Source organism: Camponotus floridanus, unplaced genomic scaffold (genome assembly GCF_003227725.1).
Source record: "Camponotus floridanus strain SB8 unplaced genomic scaffold, Cflo_v7.5 scaffold40, whole genome shotgun sequence".
Classification (NCBI taxonomy): Eukaryota; Metazoa; Arthropoda; class Insecta; order Hymenoptera; family Formicidae; genus Camponotus; species Camponotus floridanus.
Window position 1 is genome coordinate 1,291,195 of NW_020229548.1, and position 19,719 is coordinate 1,310,913.

The following is a 19,719-nucleotide window of genomic DNA, read 5'->3' on the forward strand; positions in this document are numbered from 1 at the left end:
AAGATATTTTAGATACTTATTTTATTTATTTTATTGAAACCAGATACCTGATACCAGATACCTGATTCTTTTATTAAATTATCAACTTAACGGTAAGAAAATAAAATTATCTCGAAACAAGAATATATTTACTTTCACACATGAAAATAGAGAAAAAGAAGTCACCTACATGATATATCCCAGCAGGGTGAAACAATGGACTTCGTCCATCTCTCATTGAACGCATCGCGCAGTAGCAATGTTCCTGATTTCGTATTACTCGATTCGTAGCAACGGAGGCTATTAACGCAGATCATGACGGTGAGAGAACATCCAGGAGACTGTTGTTTTCACGGCGTTAATTATACGCGAATAATTTCGACAAGACGGCATTTCATGGCAGCGCGTTGTTTTTATCTGCACTCGCGTTATCTTATACAAATGTTTATGTGATGTGCCGCGATATTTCCGAAGGGGGACATTAACCAGGGACTCGGGATTTGCGGACTGCGGATTTACTTATTCGTCGGCTTCCGTAAAAGAATGACGATTCGCATGATTCACGAAATTCGAGAAGATGTCATTTTTTTAGGAGTATTTGCTCGAATGACAGCTGCGCTTATTTATATTTCAGTAAAACATACATTCATCAATCGATTTCGAATTAATTATTTATATATATGGCTCTAAATGCAACTTTATTTCATTTTACTTGCAGTATAATCTTAAAAAATATATAATTTTATTTTAGAATGTATTTATTCAATCATTTTTGCTTTCGGTATTTTGTACTTACACTTGACTTTCTTGCAAAATTTTTTAAAAATTATGATTCGCATATTTATTTCTCTTAGAGACAACTTTAATTACTGCCTCATAAATTCGAGATCAGATTCAGTTACATGCGTCAGTAAAAGATAAAGATTGCGATACGGATGCTGGAAATAATGTTCAGATACACCGAAAATTTCATCGACATAGAAATATTTCAATAATTTATTTTAAGCCAACTGCGTCTCTAAATAATATATAGTATATAGAAGATATATAAAGATACCGCATTAATAAGAAAAAATGATTAAATGATTGATCGAAATGAATCGATATCACAAAAGCAATGCATACAACAACGACGAAATAAGGGAGAAAAAGCCAGACAAACAAAGAAAGTAAAGCATATAAAAAAAAGTCGTTTGTTGAATTAACGAAATGTGATAAGGCGATATCGATAATGCTCTAATAATCTGATCATATCGTATCATTATATGAAACAATGTTATCATATACTATGTTTTATATGTTTGATATTAAACATATATTATATATCTTTAAAAATATATAAATATGTTTTAAACCACTGTTTCAAGTTTAATATAAATTTCCTTTTTATGTATAACACTCGCATTGTTATTAATCAATTATTTATTCACTGGAGTGGTTATTTATTGGAATGTTTTAATATGTGGATGTAAAAAGTAAAATAAACAAAAAAAGAGAAAAGAAAAAAGAACTTGCCTAATTTACATACTGAAAATATTTAAGGGAGTTATTTATCTTTAGCCTATAGACACTGCCGGAAAAGTCACTTTTGTGATTCTGAACAAATCTCGAAATTGTCCTGCGTAATGTATGTTATTTATACAGAAAAATTTTTGAGAAAAAGAAACCACAATAAAACAATTTACTCAAGCTAAACGAATTCTTCAAAAAGGTCATTTATCTTTCAATTTATATACTTTATTAAAAAAAAATCTGGCAATAATAAAGTCATGCTATGAATGATTATTTTGAAGCACTCCTTTTATGGGAATGACCATAATAAGTTGAAAAAACTAATGATAAATTTCGGTTTTATCTTTATCCAATGGATATACTAACAAAAATTATACAAATAACTAATATATATATATAACACGAAAATATCTTAACATAACTTTGGAGATATAAAAGCTTCTAAATTTTATATTAATTTTAGTTTAAAAAATGTAATAGTAAAAATGTAACAGAATTAAAAATTTTTATGTTAATCTGGTTCGGGATATAATTTTTTTCTCTTAGTTATATTTTTTTCACATCGTATTATGTCTATCGTCTGAAATTGGTTATTTCAAATCAATTAATTTATTCGACATAATTTTTTACCACGATACTTTTACAGTGCTATCGCATCATCGCTTTTATTTGCAGAATAATGAAAGTAAAAAAATAAGTAAAAAATGAGCAATATACATACATATATATATATATATATATATATATATATATATATTTTAGATTATATATTTTCTAGTTTTGCATAATCGCAGATTAACTTTTATATTACCCATACAAATAAATAAATTTTAATTTTTAAAAATCTTTGTCTTGTATGCTTATAAGAGAATAAAATTTTAGAATATTTAGAAAGCATGAAAAATAACAAAAAATGTTACGTGATTATAAACCAGACAATGCATTACGCATCATGATTGACATGTTTTTTATATATGTATATTTTTTATCTATATCTATATATGAATTCCAAAAAAAAACGTGGAAAAACGAAAAAGAAAATCGAATTTTTGTTTATCTTAATAACGCACTTACTCACACCCACGTCAGGGTCAACTATAACGCATTCCTTGATTATATTGCTTTCCTCTAATGTATTAACGTGAGATCGGTTTATGACAGAATATTTTTTTACTTAATGATAACTATTGATCTTTTTAAGTATATTAACTGATCTTTTGATTCGGTTAGATTATCTCCGCATTAATCCATATTATATTTCTATAATATTTAGCGGCATGGTATCTAACTCAAAAATTTATAATTATACATAAAAATTTTTTTATTGTCCAAATTTACAATTATTAATTTTTATAGATGAAATATATATTATAAATTTTTAAAAGACAATGGGACGATGAAATATTAATTGACTTTAATTTTAAAAAACGATGTATCTTTTACTGGATCTCTTTAGAGTTAGTTTAATGTTCTTTCCTAGGAAAATTTAATTTTAAATACAAGTATCTATGATATATGCGTGAATTTAATTTTTCGTTGATACTGGATTTATACCACGAAAAATTTACGATATGAAGAAAATGTGTGACTATCAAAAGAAAAAATCCGCCAATAAAAGAAAGAAGGAAAGTTAGAGGCGATACTATGCCGCTATATTCTACATGCAACATAACATGAGCACATGCACATAAAAAAATTACATACCTTCGGCACTGCTTGCAACGTATTTGCCATTGCTGGAGAAGCTCATGTCGCTGATAAAGTTAGTATGTCCTCTAAACGTACCACAAAACCAGGGATGAGCAGGAGCTGGATTGACCTGTCTACTTTTTCGTTTGAGGACTGTACGTTTCCCATCGTGAAACGTATTAGAATATATTGGTGGTTCTTGCGCTATCGGTATATAATTCAATGGTGGTGCTGTTGGTATCCACGTTGATTGAACCGGATCTGAAACAATAAACATAAATTTTAAAAATAAATACTTTACACATGAAGAAATATGATAGATATTTCGATAAACATTTCTATTACTAATATGATAGACATTTCTATTACTAAAGACTTGAACACTTCAATACTTTGACCTTTTTATAGTAAAGGTAGGGAAGAAATAATTTATAAAGATAATAATTTTTTTGCGACTTGTGTACTTACATTGTTGTAATATATAATAAAATACAATAAAATAAAAAAATAAATAAATAAAATAAAAGTTCCGAATAAGAATAATACTAAAACACTACTCTGTATTAATAATAAATATATAAATAACATAAAAAAAGGATAAAAGGATTTTTTGTAATAAATTTAAAATGCCTCAAATCATCTAAATTAATCTAAACTAAAATAATCTTATATGATGAGAAAATCATATATGAAAAATATTAGTCATTTATATTTTTTTAATAAAATATTATATTTTTATATGCATATGTTGATTATACATATATAGGTAGCTACATTGTCAAACTTCGATGACACATAACACAGTATTATGGAATCAGTTTAAAAAATCAATTAAATAATACAAACACATCACAAACAACAAACGAAAAAAACAAAATTATTATTCTCCAATTTTCTTATAAATACAATTACGTATAAAAATATTTATTTCACATTTTTAATTTTATTTCATAATAATTTCATAATAATTTCATCATAATTTGTAATTTTATAATTTACTGTAATTTTTTTATTAAAATTTACTCCTATCTTATCTACTTCAATTTACTCCTATTTTATTTACTTCAATTGTGCCGTCAATTCAAAAACACTCCGTATATGCGATCGGGACTATGAATGCAAAAATCAAAGTATTCACGTAATAAATATTATTAGGCTACACAGTTTGCTTGCATCAATCGTGAGTAAATATGCAACTATGTTGATATTTTCATCATATCATTACATTTATCAAATTTGTGTAATGCATAATATTTCGCGTGTAAATACGCGTATAAGCAGTATTATCTCTTAATTGCGCGATGATAAATATTGATGCAATTTAAGTTTTACCACGCATTTTATTAACGTTATAAAAACATCGCCTTTCATATAAAAATTCAAGAAGGCATTAAACTACTTAAATAACAGGAAAACGCGTGAGATGAGAAGTATCTCATAATTAAGAAAATATCTGCAATTGAAAAATTAGTGTTAAAAATCAGCAAATTATTTTTTTCTAAAAGAAATCTTTTTTCCCAGAAGATAATATTCATTAATACAGAAACCAATTCTAAATTTAGATATAAAAAATGAGATATTTAAAATAATATTACGTTCTGAAAATATTTTATTGCTTTCCTCGAAATATGCGTCTCTTAACGATTGTTTCTATCACGCATTACATGTATCATTACGCCTAAAGAGAAACTCAACAAATCACATCATTTCCTATTAATTGTTAGGTAAATTGATATGTATTGTAATTATCTGATTTTAATGTACTCGCACTAAGATAAGGAGAGAGAGAAGGATATTTGAAGTTTAAGGACCACTTCAATCAAAATCCGATTAATTTAATTAACTCAATCAATGCTAACATAGCAAATCATTTTAGAAAGAGAATATTATACAACATTTTAGAAAGAGAATATTATAAAGAGAAAGAAAAAAAAACTGATCGGCAAAAACATTGTTAGTAACACTAAAAGTCACGTTAAGCTGATAACAAAAGTCATGAAGGAAATGATTCAAAAAATAATTTGTTTGTTTTATTTTTTTTTTAAATCAGAGTTATTAAAATCTGAACGAAAGGATTTTTTCCTTAATGATTCTGATGTAAATTGAAGCTGAAATCATTAAAAAAATTCATTTGTGAAAGGATTCAGAAAATAGTGTCTTTTATTATTTTATATTAATCAGAATCATTAAGAAAAAAAATTATTTCTTTTGAATGTTGCTCTTTTATGTCTATAATTAATCCAATTTTTCTCGTAATTAAATTATAGCATAATTTAATTTCTATAATTTAAAAAAACGCGCACATACTTCTTTTTTTAATTTTAATACTTCGCATTTATTGCATCTATAATATAATTTACATAATTTAAGAATATTGTGGTATGTTATATATATGTTTATGTATTTAATTTAAAACCATATTAGAAAGGTGATTAATTTTTCTACAATAACATTATATAATTACGTAGATTTGTCCAGATAGATGCTAACTTTCGAAACAATTTGAAATTCGTAATACAAGATAACTCTTGTGATTCTGATAATTTTGTACAATGTATGACATACAGCCATGGGAAACAACCAAACAAATATTATACATATAATAATTGCGTCATCATAAAGCATTATCACCAAAATTATAACCGTCAGTTAGACAAAGAGGATTCTTAGCAAAATAAAGAAAAAGGCTGCATTCCAAAGTTCTAATAACGCGAATATACCCACTTGCGCATTCCACCTATTTACCAACTTTTCCGTTAACTTATCGGTTCTGAGCGTTTCACTTGGCACTGTCATTAAATATAAATATATATGCACATGAAACATTAGCTATCTTAATGTATGTCTTCGTCATCCCTTGATGGATTAGCTTTAGAATTTTATTTGTCATAGCAAAGGCCTCAAATTAAAAATATTTTTTAAAAAACTTTTCATTTATCAGTTATGAAAAATGGAATTGTATTCTTTACAAATTCCGATAAAAAATGATTAATATTTCCATGGCAACATTTATTTTAGCAATAGATTTCTAGTTTTTAGTAGATAGAGGCTAGATATAATCTGTACAATTCACAATATGCGTGATTAATTACAATAACAATACAATTTTTTTAAATTTATTACGAAAGCAGCTTTATTTATTCTAAAACAGGAATCTTTTGTTTTTATCTCTTAAAGATGTTGTCAGTGTCACATGTGGATTCATCTGATGAAATCGACAATTTCTATGCTTCAATAGAGTTTTTGTATTTTCTTCCCCTCAGAATTATTGTAAAATTTTTGTTATTTACATTCATAAAACAGACAACGAAAATCATATGTAAATTATAAATTTTTGACGATTGATAAAATTGCGATAAAATGATATCACTACTTTCTACGAGGGGAATGTGAAAGGTTATAATTTTAAATGTAACTTTCAATTGTAAAACTTTAGAATAAAAGATCGAATAGTTGCGAATAGAAGTAAATGAAAATTTCTCCTAAATGCATTCCATGAAAATTAAAATTGTTAAATGAAAGAAATGAACAAATACATTGTATGACGTAAACATATTTTGCATCGTAATTTGCATGTGTGCAATCGTCAATTAGAAAGTCATGCCTTCTAAAACTTACATAAATCTCTTTTCTGTTTTCTTGCTTCATTTTTATATTCATATAAAATATCGCTATATTTTTTTAGACGAATAATTCATTGAAAATCATTGAAAAATTAATGCGGATTGTCTCATAAGATGGTAAGAAAATCAATATTTTTCTTTTTTAAAAAAAAATAAAAAAATAAAAATAATGTAAAATGTATGAAAAATATATAATTAGTTACAGAATTCTTTTTCATGTTTAAATACCGCACAAATCATATTTTTTAAGCGCAAACTATATAATAGATTCGCCGTAGATAGGATATTTGTTCGTCTTTAATGAGAGAAAAGGATATCTCATCGCTTCGCGAAAACGGCACTGTATCAGAGCAAAAACTATATCGAAAAACATATAATATGAAATCCATCTTTTTCTTTTACAAAGATGTGTTCATTGTTGATTTGATATTTGATGCGCATTTTTTCAACCCCGACTTAATTCTTATATAGCATCGTATTTTATAATGATCTAATCCAGTATATTTGAATCATTCATATTTAATCATTTTCTCTTAAGATTTTGAATAAAAAAATTATAATTAGAAATTATTTTAAATAATTTATATCTCTAAGAAAATTAGCTTTTAGACAAAAACTTTTTAAATATTACATAATAACAAATATAGAGAAATATGATAAAAAAGTCAGCATCATATTATATATATCATATATATTGTTTGATTTCAAATAAAAGTAATGGGAAAAATAGCTTTTGTAGTCTTTTACAGTTAAAATATGAAAAAAAAAAAATAATTCAAGAATGTCAGTTTTCAAAAGTGATAAGTACTATTTTGATTATTATTAATTTAAATCATATGTAGATAAAATAATATATATAATATAATTATAATATTAAAAATATTATATATTACTATATTAAAATAATACAAAATATTATTTATAATTATTATTATTATATATAATTATTATATATAATTATTTATTATTATTAATATTATTATTATTTGAAAATATATTTTAATAATACAATAAATGAAACAATCAGATGCAAATAATCTAGATGTGCCACTTTTGTGGATTAACAAACAATCGAAAAATATATCGGAAGAAAAACGCCTAATTTTTCTATCGGAAACATGAAATGTTTAAACCAAAAATTTATTAGCAAGTACCTAGTTGTTATAAACTTATGTGTAAGATTAAAAGATTAGATTGTAAAGGTTGCTTGCAAAAATAAATTGACATACTTCCATCGGAAAGATCCATCCAAAATATTCCTGTCCTATTTAATCAATTCCTATTTTCCCGCAGTCCAATTGTACTCAGAGCGATCGTTTTTTCATTACCTCGATTATTGAGTTCTGTGCAATCGGAACATGGATAAATGAAATTCACCCACATCTACCTTCACACAAAAAAAAAATAACAGAATCGAGCAAATTTCGTTGGATGCATCAGTATTCAATGATGCACATTAAAGACTGTCGTATAAATTTTCAATAGCATAGTAGTAAGTAGTAATTATAATAGTAATAATTAATGTTAGGAGCTCTTATCTAGAAATTATTAATATTATTTGTATTAAATGACAAATTGTAGTATTATCTGTACTACTTGTAGTAGCTTTATCTGTTTTAATTACTATAATTAGATACTTTAATTACTATTATTAATTAATATTATTATTACTATTATTACTATTAATATTATTAATATTATTATTAATATTATTATTGCTATTTTTACTATTATTAGATATTTTACTTACGTTATTAAATAATAATAATAATTCGTAGTATTAATTCTCTATCAATTACTGAGCCTTTCAGAACTTTAAAATACTACGCGCATGCAATGTGAACGAATTCCTAAGTGCAGTCCGCTGCGCATGCATTTTATACATCACGTGTGCATCGACAAGTGACGGTTTTTGACAGATTTCAAGATTTTAAATATGAAAATGCATGTGTTTCTCCTGACTCTGAAGAAACATTAATCCTCTTTCTTCCGAGCAATCAAAATTAACAGAGATATATATTTACTTGCGAGATGAATCATAAATCTCTACACGATATTTTTTTATAAATCAGAAAAAGGCACATCACTTGGCGTTCCAATTACTTCGGGACTTATTTATTAAATAAATTAGAACAAAATTTTTTTTTATAAATCAGAAAAAGGCACATCACTTGGCGTTACAATTATTTCGAAACTTATTTATTAAATAAATCAGAACAAAAGAAAGTTTTAATTATTTTGAGTCGTCAATTAAAATGATTCGAAATATTTGTCATATCATGTAAAATTCAGAAGTAAAACGGGATAATTTCGATAAAATGATACAAATGTTTCAAAACAATCCGGCGTACGTTCTTCGAAAAGATGTTTGACATTTAAGGTCAAAGTTTAGCGCGAAATACGTTCTTCTCGATATCGAGAATCATTGGAAAATCGAAAGAATTCTATCGAAATTATAATAATTTTCATATTTCTATTATTAAAAAAAAAAAAGAAAAGAAATCATACAAGAGTGTGTGTGACACTCGACTCACAAAGTGCACGCGGGCAAGCGTCATATGGAGGGACATTCAATAATAACAATTTTATTTTGCAGAAGGAAATCAATAGAGAGGCATGACAGAAGGTACGTTCGTCTCACTTGCATCTCTGCACTCAGATCTCTTATCTCCTCAACGAATATGTAATTATCTCGTTTAGAATGCAGTTTCTGATTTTCGGAGGGTCGCAAGCAACACGAATGTACCTATGCGTATGCGTGCAATTAGAGTGCAGTTCCACGAGAAATGATGACTGGAGACGCTTACTTTTCGACGAGTCCTGCTCCAGGCTGGACCGCGATCGCCGGTTGACGACATAGCGTATCAGGAGGACGATTCCGCCGGCGATCAACGTCGTAAGAAACAGCAGCATGGGCGGGCTCACGTTGTCCAGCATGCTTGTCGAGACCGGCGTGGCTTCCATATTCGCGTGTTACCTGTCCGAGTAGCTTGCACACGTGATATACACACAAACGCGCGCGCACACGATCGCCCGGGAAAAACGGAAAAACAGCGGGGAAAAAGCACCGTGGAGCCACGCGGTGTCACGATTCGCGATAACGAGAAGTCATCATACGTGTGTACGTATGTGTGCGTGTAGGTCTGTTCGTGTCGCTTGCACTCGCTTTCCTCCTCCTTCCAATCCGCGAATATAGGTTATAGTCTAATTTCTTCATTCAAACGCGGTGCATTCGATGCCCGAGGAGATCCTTGTCTCATTTCAATCTCGGGGAAATTTCGGGGCGTTGTTGCGTGAATTTTTTTCACCGACACGAAAGTTATCTACAGGTTTGCCGTAGATACCAATGGGTCTCCCATTGGTCTGTGTTTGTATTTATTCCCGATCGCGAGAAGCACTGGATGCCAAGTGTGTAGAGTCGGACTCGCTCGAGTCATGGAACACGTGACGGAGATAGATGCGACTCTCCCGCGAAAATTCAACCCGTTCGTCGACAACCTTCGCCAACGGATCGCTAATAACGCTAATAATCGGCTATTCTTGCTCCTTTTCCTTTGTTTATAAAATTGCAAATTTCGCAACGCGTCTGATAATAAATACTTATGCGCCTTCGAAAGCGCGCGCGCGCGCGATACTTTGTTCTCACGTGATAAATTCAAGCTCTCATCGATAAGACCTCGCTCGGAACAATACATGCATATTTTTACCGGTAAAATTTACTCGATCGAAGATTTACATAAGGATGTTTTGTATTTTCGAAATATTGAGAATTTAATGAAAATCGTACAGAATGTCCTTACGTATGTTTAGAATCTTCGGTACAATTTTTAAATCGATTCACAAGTTATAAGGATTTTAATTTGCACCGAATTCACATGTGTTCTTATAGGAAACGTATAATCACGTCGATTCAAATGACAAAAACACTGAAAATAATATTCAGAATTTGTTTAAAATTTGCAAAAGTTTAGATACAGAGGAAATATTTGGTCAAATAATATTATACAAGTACTAACTGGTTAAAAAGATTTTAATATAATTCAATGAAGTTAGCCATGTATCTGTCACAAGGCGAAATTCTTTGCCAAAAGTTAATCAATTCGATTAACAAAATTCAAATGTAATAAATATTTATTATTATTATGAAATATAATTCAACGATAAATATTAAAAAATTCATCTCTGATCAAATTGTAATATTCCACACAATTTCTTACTCAAAATACACCAAAGTGGATATATTCGTCAATATTGATTTTCAGCTACTTTTTGCTGGGAATGTACATACAAAACATCCTTAAGAATGCGCGCGATCGCATCTTCCTCCGATTTTCGATCATCCGACATACGCACATCCAGAGAAGAGGAATTACTGTTCCTCGCGTTGACGCAAGAAAACGATCGGTTCATTCGCCCTTCGGTTTCACAAGACAATAGTACCGCTACTCTCGCGAGATAAGATAAGATCGACCCGAAATTTGACGTCGCCGAATTTTGACGTTTCACAAATTCAATGGCGCAAGCGATCTCGGGAACTCGGTGCTCGAGTCCGTCACGTGCAACTCGAAATAGCCCGCGATCTGTATTTCGCGCGACGTGACGCTCCTTCTCGGCGTGACGCGTGTTTGCGATTCGCGGGTAATTATGTACCGGTATTATACCGTCTCGCACGCTTCCCCGTGGGATCGAGCCGATGCGTCATCTCCCCCACGCGTCATCCCCGTCAGAGCGTCACGAATCGCGATCATCGCCCGATGATCGATATTCTCGGATAGAGACATATGTCGCGTCGAATCGTCGTCTCCACATTTATTAAGGATATTATTATCGATAAAGAAATGTCAAGCCAATATTGTGATAAAAATTATTTATATTTATTTATTTATAAATTCGTTGATCGATTTATTAAGGATATTATCGATAAAGTATTATCGATAAAGAAATATCAACTTAATATTGTGATAAAAATGATTTATACTTATTTATAAGTGCATTGAATTTGATATAAAGAGAGAGACTAGAGTCTCAGCAAATTCCCGGAAGAATTTCAAATATTTATGAAATATGTTTGAAATGTTATCGATTTTATTGTCTTGATCACATGAATACTTTTTTCCACAATCAGATAGGTATTTATAAAATTGCTAATTTTTCTAAAAATCGTTTCTTTCACGAGAATCCTTATTTAAGAATCAAATTTTAATCGTGATGTTTTTTTATTCTATTATATATAATTCATTTTATGATGCTGATTTGAACATTTGTTCATGATAATTAATCAGCTTACTTTATATTGTCAATAGTTTACGTAACGAGCGTAATAACAGTTGGTTACATAATAGGTTGCATTGACAATATATTCATTTATTCCATTCCAGCAGAAATTCTTTGCATTTATTCAATAATAAATTCTTTATAATAGAGAAAAATTAGAATCGCTTATGTGACTTTAGTTGAAAAGGAAGTAGATCTTTGTTCGAATGCGCATTGTCGATTCGAGAAACATCGGGTTTTTCAATTTACTAGATGAAAATAATTAATCATGCTACGTCAATTAATAATAAATTGACAATTGGAAATAACAACACCCATTATCTTTTGTTGTTTTAACGTAACGATTATTATCGACGAAATCCTATTATAGTGATATCGACTAAGGAAGACTTTTCGCGGAAGTGTAATTGTCTTTTCCGGTGTAATATACTGAGAACAAGGCTTTGCCTATTCGCCAATTTTTATACATTTATTTTTGCAAAAAAAAATTAGATGTAGAATTAGAAATAAAATGATTGAAATTCACAAATCGGAAAGTTTTCCATCGGGATAAACATACTTAAAGAAAGAATTTAATTCCCAATTATAGAATGGCAAGTTTGATAAGTTTTGTCGTCGTGTGAAGATATAAACAACGACTTTAAAAATTAAAAATTCGAAAAACGTCTGTACAGAACTCATAAATCTTCCAAGACTTTGATCAGTAAAGAGATCTGATTTAAAATAATTGCTCTTAATAGAAGACATCCGGTTTAAATTCGCTGGGCGCGGGATCAGTCATCGTAAAGTGATTTCTCGAAACAGCAACACGTGGCAGGATGTATTAAATTCAATCCGTTACTTGCCCCGTTACTCTTTTTACTTTTCTCTATTTCAAACGTCTTTACGCCCTCTTGACGTCTTCTTCACACTCGTCCCCGGATACCGCGTATCATGATTGACTACAAAAATAAAATGATTTTACTCAATTAAAATAGACGTATGCATCCATGCAACATGTACAGGATATTAGAATTAATAAGTTTATTTATTTCACATATATTATTCATCTCAGAATCGATCAATTAATAATTCAGCAATCAATTCTGCGAATTTCTCATATCGAGCGTCAAATTATTGAAAGCCAAGTCGTCGAATTTATATTCGATTTCTTTGCTAATCGTTAGTCTGACCTTAAATTCTTCATCATATCATTATTCGTAAAAACGTGTGCAATTTCAACCGATATACCGAGTGGAATTGTGATAAGACATTGTGGATATTTTGATAGGATCGCTTATTATGATGTAAAAGTATTTTACGCTTGTATTTATAAACAAGTTTGACTTGATACAGAGTTTTGAGTTGATACATTTGAGTTAATACAATATGAGTTGTCATTTGAGTTAACACAATGAGTTGTCATTACACTATCATTAATGTTTATCGCTTTTTATCAGCTGAATTTTTTATAAAAACACTTGTTGCTTTTCAATGCATTTTTTTTAACAAATCAAGAATGGCATAATATTTTGATGTTGATTACAATATATGTAATGTTAATAATTTAAATATGAAAGAGAGAGAAAGAGAAAGACTCAAAGAAAAACATCTGTTGCAATATATCTATTTCAAATACTTTGCAACAGTGATATAAAAAAATTCATTACTTATTAGAATCAATAAAGCATATTCAAAGAAATAATATTCCTTTAAAAAAACACATTTCATGACATTAATATTAATTATTGACACAATAACGATATGAAACTCATCAATGACATCATTATGACGTCACCTAAAAGTCATTTTAGAAAAATCATAATGATCTCATTTGATGTACTTTCGACAATGTTTTGCTGACTTATTTTTGATATTAAACAATTCTAGCGAACTCTGTTGGAGAATATATATGCTTCGCGTATGAAATCTTAAGAATCAATCATAATAATATCATTTTTTATATATATATATTACGCAATTACTTGTTTATTTAATTATTCATGTATATTTTAATTATATTTAAGCAACATAATCTTTTTAAAATTATATAATGCGATTATTGAACTTAAAAATTTATGATTCTTTTTGTCATCTTTAACTCATTTTTTAATCATTTTTATTTAGGTAACTTTTAAGTGATAAATAAAATCATGACGTCATTATGAGTTTCATGTTCTACCTGGGAAAACATATTCAAAGAAATAATATTCCTTTAAAAATCACACATTTCACGATATTAATATTAATTATTGACACAATAACAATATGGAGAAATATTTTATTATATGCATTGACATTTTAATAAAAAATAAAAGCATATGATACACGAGGAATAAGAAAAAGAATATTATAGTGGCATAATGTGATGATAAAATTGTATATTACGTATCAATATTTCCTATCTAGAATAATGTCATCATGTTACCCTTTGAGAAGTTTCATGGGCATGACTTTGTAGTTCAATGTCCACGTTTTGTGGACATAGAGGCGCTTCAAAATTACGGATTCCATCTAAATCAGGGACATGACCGCTCTCAGGATCTCTGTAGTTATAGACTTTAACTCGACCGCTTGATTGGTTCAATGAATTTCGATGCATTTTCTAATTTCAATCAAACCGATTATTCTAAATTTAATGAGATTATTTGTTGATTACACGAATTTGTTTAGATTTTTTATTATTTTCGAATTACATACAAAATTGACGAATCAAGTTAAAAATGTATTTATTGATTTACACGAATTTGTTTAGATTTTTTATTATTTCCGAATTACATACAAAATTGACGAATCAAGTTAGAAATGTATTTATTGATTACACGAATTTGTTTAGATTTTTTATTATTTCCGAATTACATACAAAATTGACGAATGAAGTTAAAAATGTATTTGTTGATTACACGAATTTGTTTAGATTTTTTTATTATTTCCGAATTACATACAAAATTGACGAATCAAGTTAGAAATGTATTTGTTGATTACACGAATTTGTTTAGATTTTTCATTATTTGAATTATATTTATATTTGAATTATATTTCATTATTTGAATTATATTATTTGAATATTCCGAATTGCGTAGAAAATTGACGAATCAAGTTGGAAAATTATTTCTGAGCGGCTAGAGATTTTTACTACCGACAACTAGGGAGCGATAGGGAGAACTCGTGAAGAGAAAACGGATTGGTCGCGGAGACCAGCTGGAAAATATGGCTGTCGATTGGCCGTGGTCGCGATACCATATTGCCATTCGACGAAAGCTAGCTCGTACGGTAGGAAACTTTCTTTCATTACATAATATTTTGACGAAATAACCGGCGAAAAGGCCGGAAAAAGCCGCTGAAATCGGCGTCGCGTTGAAAAGGACGTGGATCGCGATCGCGCGGGATCGATTTCCGGCGGATTTCCAGGAGCGTAGAATGGCGTTGAGATCGATTTGCCGGCTGTCAATTGATTCGACCTTCAGGCACTCGAGCCATTTCGGAGCCACCGCCCGGCCGAGACGACCGTCCTTCGACACGCTCCTACGAAGCTTCGCTGCAGCAGCTAAGGACATGGCACTGCCACGCGTTTTCTTCGACATGACCGCGGACGACAAGCCCGTGGGTCGCATCGTGATGGAGGTGAGTCGGAATAGGCGCTCGCGAGCAACGGAAACATCGGCCGACGTCTCTCTCACCCGACACCGCGCTCCTTCGCTCCGGCCATGCCTGGCCATCTTGATTTTTCCGAGCCGTGCCGGCTCGCAAATTGATTTAACCAGGCTTTCGTCTCGCGCGATCCGATCGTCGTCATTCGACGGTGGTTCGAACGAGCGACAAACGCGATCGGCGTTTGTCATCTCGCGAAATTACGCGGAGCCGCGAGCGATCGACTGCGCGTTTGTTAGCGATGCGTCATGATTGCGTGAACGTGTGCACGCTCGGCCGTTGCAAAATTTTCCATTCGCAGAATAACGCGTGCGATTATCTGAAAACTTTTCCCGACAATCGTGGCGAGGGGAAACGCGAATTGCGTCCCTTAAAGGAAAATTTGCGTCGAAATTTCAATAGGAAAATCAGATTAGTCGTTCGCCTGCAAAGATAGCGTGTAAGAAAAATAATATCGTCGAGAAAAATTGTTGAATTTCAGATAAATGGCCGATAAAACGAAGCGTGCTTATCGCTTATCTTTTATTAAAAATTGTACATGAAAATGAGCTAATCTATATTTTGTATAAATTTTCGTTAAAAAATTTATTATTTCTGTTTATCGAGAGAAATATGCTGTCGAGTAAAAATAATGTATTGATTAACATGATTATAACTAACACTTTGCACTTTGTAAGATATGTAAATTTTATTTTGTATTTTGCATAATTCAAAGACATGAAGAGCATATGAAAAATTAGTTTAAAGTTTTAAACACAGATGGCGTGAGCTTGAATATGTAGTAATCTTTATATATAATATAATCATAATGAATTTTATTTTATTTATTTTATTTTATTTCATCTTAGACTCTCGTTACAAATATTGTAATTTCGTGTAAAATGAAGTATAAGAATAACTCGTTAACAAATGTATAATAGCTGGATAGGTAACCCCCAAGCTTTCTTTTATATTCTAAATAAAAAAAAAATCTTTATATTTATTCCTCATCTTTTAAATCTAAATTTTTTTTATGGGTAATATTTTTTTAATGAATTTTAGACAATTTTAGGCACTTAAAAATTAAATGCTTTTCATGCTGCTTCATTAATATAATACATAATACTGCAATTTAAATGTGTATTAACTAGTGACATTTTTTTATTGTTAATATACAAAGAATAAACAAATAGAGATTTTAATTATAATTATCATTAAATTGAAATTTTTCAGTTGAGGAAGGATATTGTTCCTAAGACGGCAGAGAACTTTCGCGCTCTCTGCACCGGAGAAAAAGGTTTTGGCTACAAGGGTAGCAGTTTCCACAGGGTGATTCCAAATTTTATGTGCCAAGGTGGCGATTTCACCAACCATAATGGTACTGGTGGTAAATCCATCTACGGTGCCAGATTCGAAGATGAAAACTTTAAGCTTACTCATACCGAGCCTGGTATACTTTCTATGGCGAATGCTGGACCCAACACTAATGGCAGTCAGTTCTTTATCACTAGTGCCAAGACTAGTTGGCTTGACGGAAAACATGTTGTGTTTGGAAAAGTTATTGAAGGAATGGATGTTGTTAGAAAGGTATGATTTTGTATATCTCTAACTATATTGCATATTTTTGGCAAGAGTTATTTTCTTCTTAAAGAATGATTTTTATCATAGAAAATTATGATAATTGAGCAATTATTGCAAAATGTACAATAATTTTGTTTCAGTTGGAGGCCATGGGTTCTCAAAGTGGCAAGACCTCCAAAAAGATCATAATAGCGGACAGTGGAGAATTGTAAATCAACTAGATACTATAACGAAGGCATTTTTATTTAGCTGTTGCATACATATTTACTCTCTTTATTGCCCTACTTTATCCATTTTCAATGATCACAATTCTCTCATCGATACTAATTTCTTCGATCGAGCACAGATTGAAAGCTTGTTTAATGTAGAAACAAATGAAATTGCCTGCATTGTTTTTTTTTGTATTAATTTAAACAAGCTTATTTTAATTTCTACTAGAGGATAGAAAAACTATTTGCTGATTTTTTTGATGAAGCATCTACCAATTTCGAGATCTTTTCTATGCTTGTTGATATGATTAATATAACCTATGTATTTTTACAAAAGATTTGTTATGCAGTGATTTTTGCAAAATCCATATTCTTCCACAAGTACACTCGCTTAATATCTTTGAGTGATTTAGCAAAAGCACATAAGCAATGAGCTCAAATGTTTCCATACCATCTTATATTTTAGTGAGTGTTAAGAATATGAAAATCTTCAATAATAGAATAGACATTTCAAATTTTGAAATCAATAATTGATGTATTGATTCCAGTGTTAACCAATGTATTTCTCCTTAGCGTTATATCATTCTTTGACTTTGCATACATATATAATACATATAGATATATCACAATTAGAATTCTCATTATATGTTTTTTATAAATGTATACCATTCCTCTATCAAATTATAAAACAGATAATCCTATTTGTTTATCGTAATGCAGGCAATGCCTGAGAAAACGATATCATCTTACTGTAATACAACACCAACAAATTAAAAAATGTAGTTGCAACAGTCTGAATAGTTCCGATTTCTTAAAAATAAAATTGTTTTTAGAAAGAAAAACTGGATTATACATTATTTGCGTGATAATCTTGTATAAAGACCATTAAGATCCTTAAATAAACCAAATCAATATAAAATATCTTTTGTTCTCGATATAATTTTTTTTTAACGAATGATATTGGCAACATATAGCATTTAATTTTTTTCTGTCTTATTACTGTTCTTACATATTACACAATAATATTTATAGATTGTATTTAGGTTAAAAAATCAATTACAAATAATTCACATTTTTTGCAACATTTATAGTCAACGTATATTTCATTTTTTTATATTTATGTTTTACCAATATGCGCGGGAACATTGATAGAACATACAATACCAATACTATTTACAATTTTGCGATTATATACGACATTTTTCTATAATCTTATTAACATGGAGGCGAGCTGCATTAGTCGAAAACAATATGCAAATGGATTTCATTTTCTTTATAATAAGAATTATAACAAGAATCATTTATCAACTGATATATAATTTTTTTCATTATTGTACTTTTTACGTTTGTATTTATATTCTACTTAGAATTGATTGATTTGAAAATTTAATCGTAATGAACAAAGAATCAATGTTTTCTCTCTTACTGGATTGAGGTATAATTTTTTTTGATATGTGTATGCAGAAAATGTTTACTCACAATACTTACTTTCTGAATATTCTAAAACTCAATTTTGTTAATAATTGATTTAAAAAATTAAAGATTAATTCAGAAGATTATAGAGTATTCAAAGAAGAAACAAATTTATTATACTTGTCAGAAATTATTCGTTAGCATTCAATCCAATAAGATCAATAACACATAATTTGTTCATTCATTTGTTTTATATTTGTACTACCGCCTTTGTTTCGCGTTTATTTACGCTCTTTTATTTTTCTTCTCATTAGATAAATTGTATGTAGTAAAGAAAAATTATAAATTTTCTTTTTGTATAGGTCTTAATTATTTCAACTCTTAAATATTGTCATTCTATTTATACATCACATATTTCTAAAAAGTAAATTATAATATTCTCATATAGATTTCAAAATTTTCAACAACGATTATTTTTGGAATCTTTATAATGATATATCAAAGAGACGTGTAGATAAGTACGTGTAGATAGGTGTGTAAGTAACGCGTAATCTATAAGTTACACACCGTTTTATTCGAATGAATCATATAACCGTAAGTCTCCAATTTTCTCGATTTCTAAATTTCTTCGATTGCAGTTATCTAAAATGACACATAAAATTCACATTTATTATGTTTTAAAACTATTCATGTAATACAAATCGAAAAAGCTGTTTTAACGCTGAGAGAAATTTCTCTTAATGAGAGAGAGAGAAGCAGCATAGAAGATATAGATCACATCTATTGTCAGTCTAATTACATTCTAATCACACCGTAACAGGCGAGACAAG

General features: G+C 29.6%; 2 protein-coding genes across 4 annotated transcripts in view; one reads left to right on the forward strand and one right to left on the reverse strand.

The window, feature by feature from the left end:
* Positions 1-10,553, reverse strand: part of LOC105258637 (transducin beta-like protein 2) — a 36,015-nt gene extending 25,462 nt beyond the window's left edge. The window contains exons 1-2 of one of the 3 annotated variants that reach the window (XM_025411567.1): positions 9,611-10,542; positions 3,196-3,441 (exon numbers count right to left, since the gene is read on the reverse strand). In XM_025411567.1, coding sequence (XP_025267352.1) covers positions 3,196-3,441; positions 9,611-9,767 — 403 coding nt within the window. In that variant the 5' untranslated portion in view covers positions 9,768-10,542. Of the gene's footprint in view, positions 1-169; positions 575-3,195; positions 3,442-9,610 lie in introns of those variants that run through there. The other 2 variants (XM_011261525.3, XM_011261526.3) reach the window with 2 other exon arrangements.
* Positions 10,554-15,318: 4,765 nt separating this feature from the next.
* Positions 15,319-18,318, forward strand: LOC105253466 (peptidyl-prolyl cis-trans isomerase). The gene is made up of 3 exons (XM_011261527.2): positions 15,319-15,680; positions 16,920-17,273; positions 17,408-18,318. Exons 1-3 carry the CDS (start codon positions 15,477-15,479, stop codon positions 17,477-17,479), a joined length of 630 nt encoding a protein of 209 aa, XP_011259829.1. The 5' UTR covers positions 15,319-15,476; the 3' UTR covers positions 17,480-18,318.
* The last annotated feature ends 1,401 nt before the right edge of the window (positions 18,319-19,719 follow it).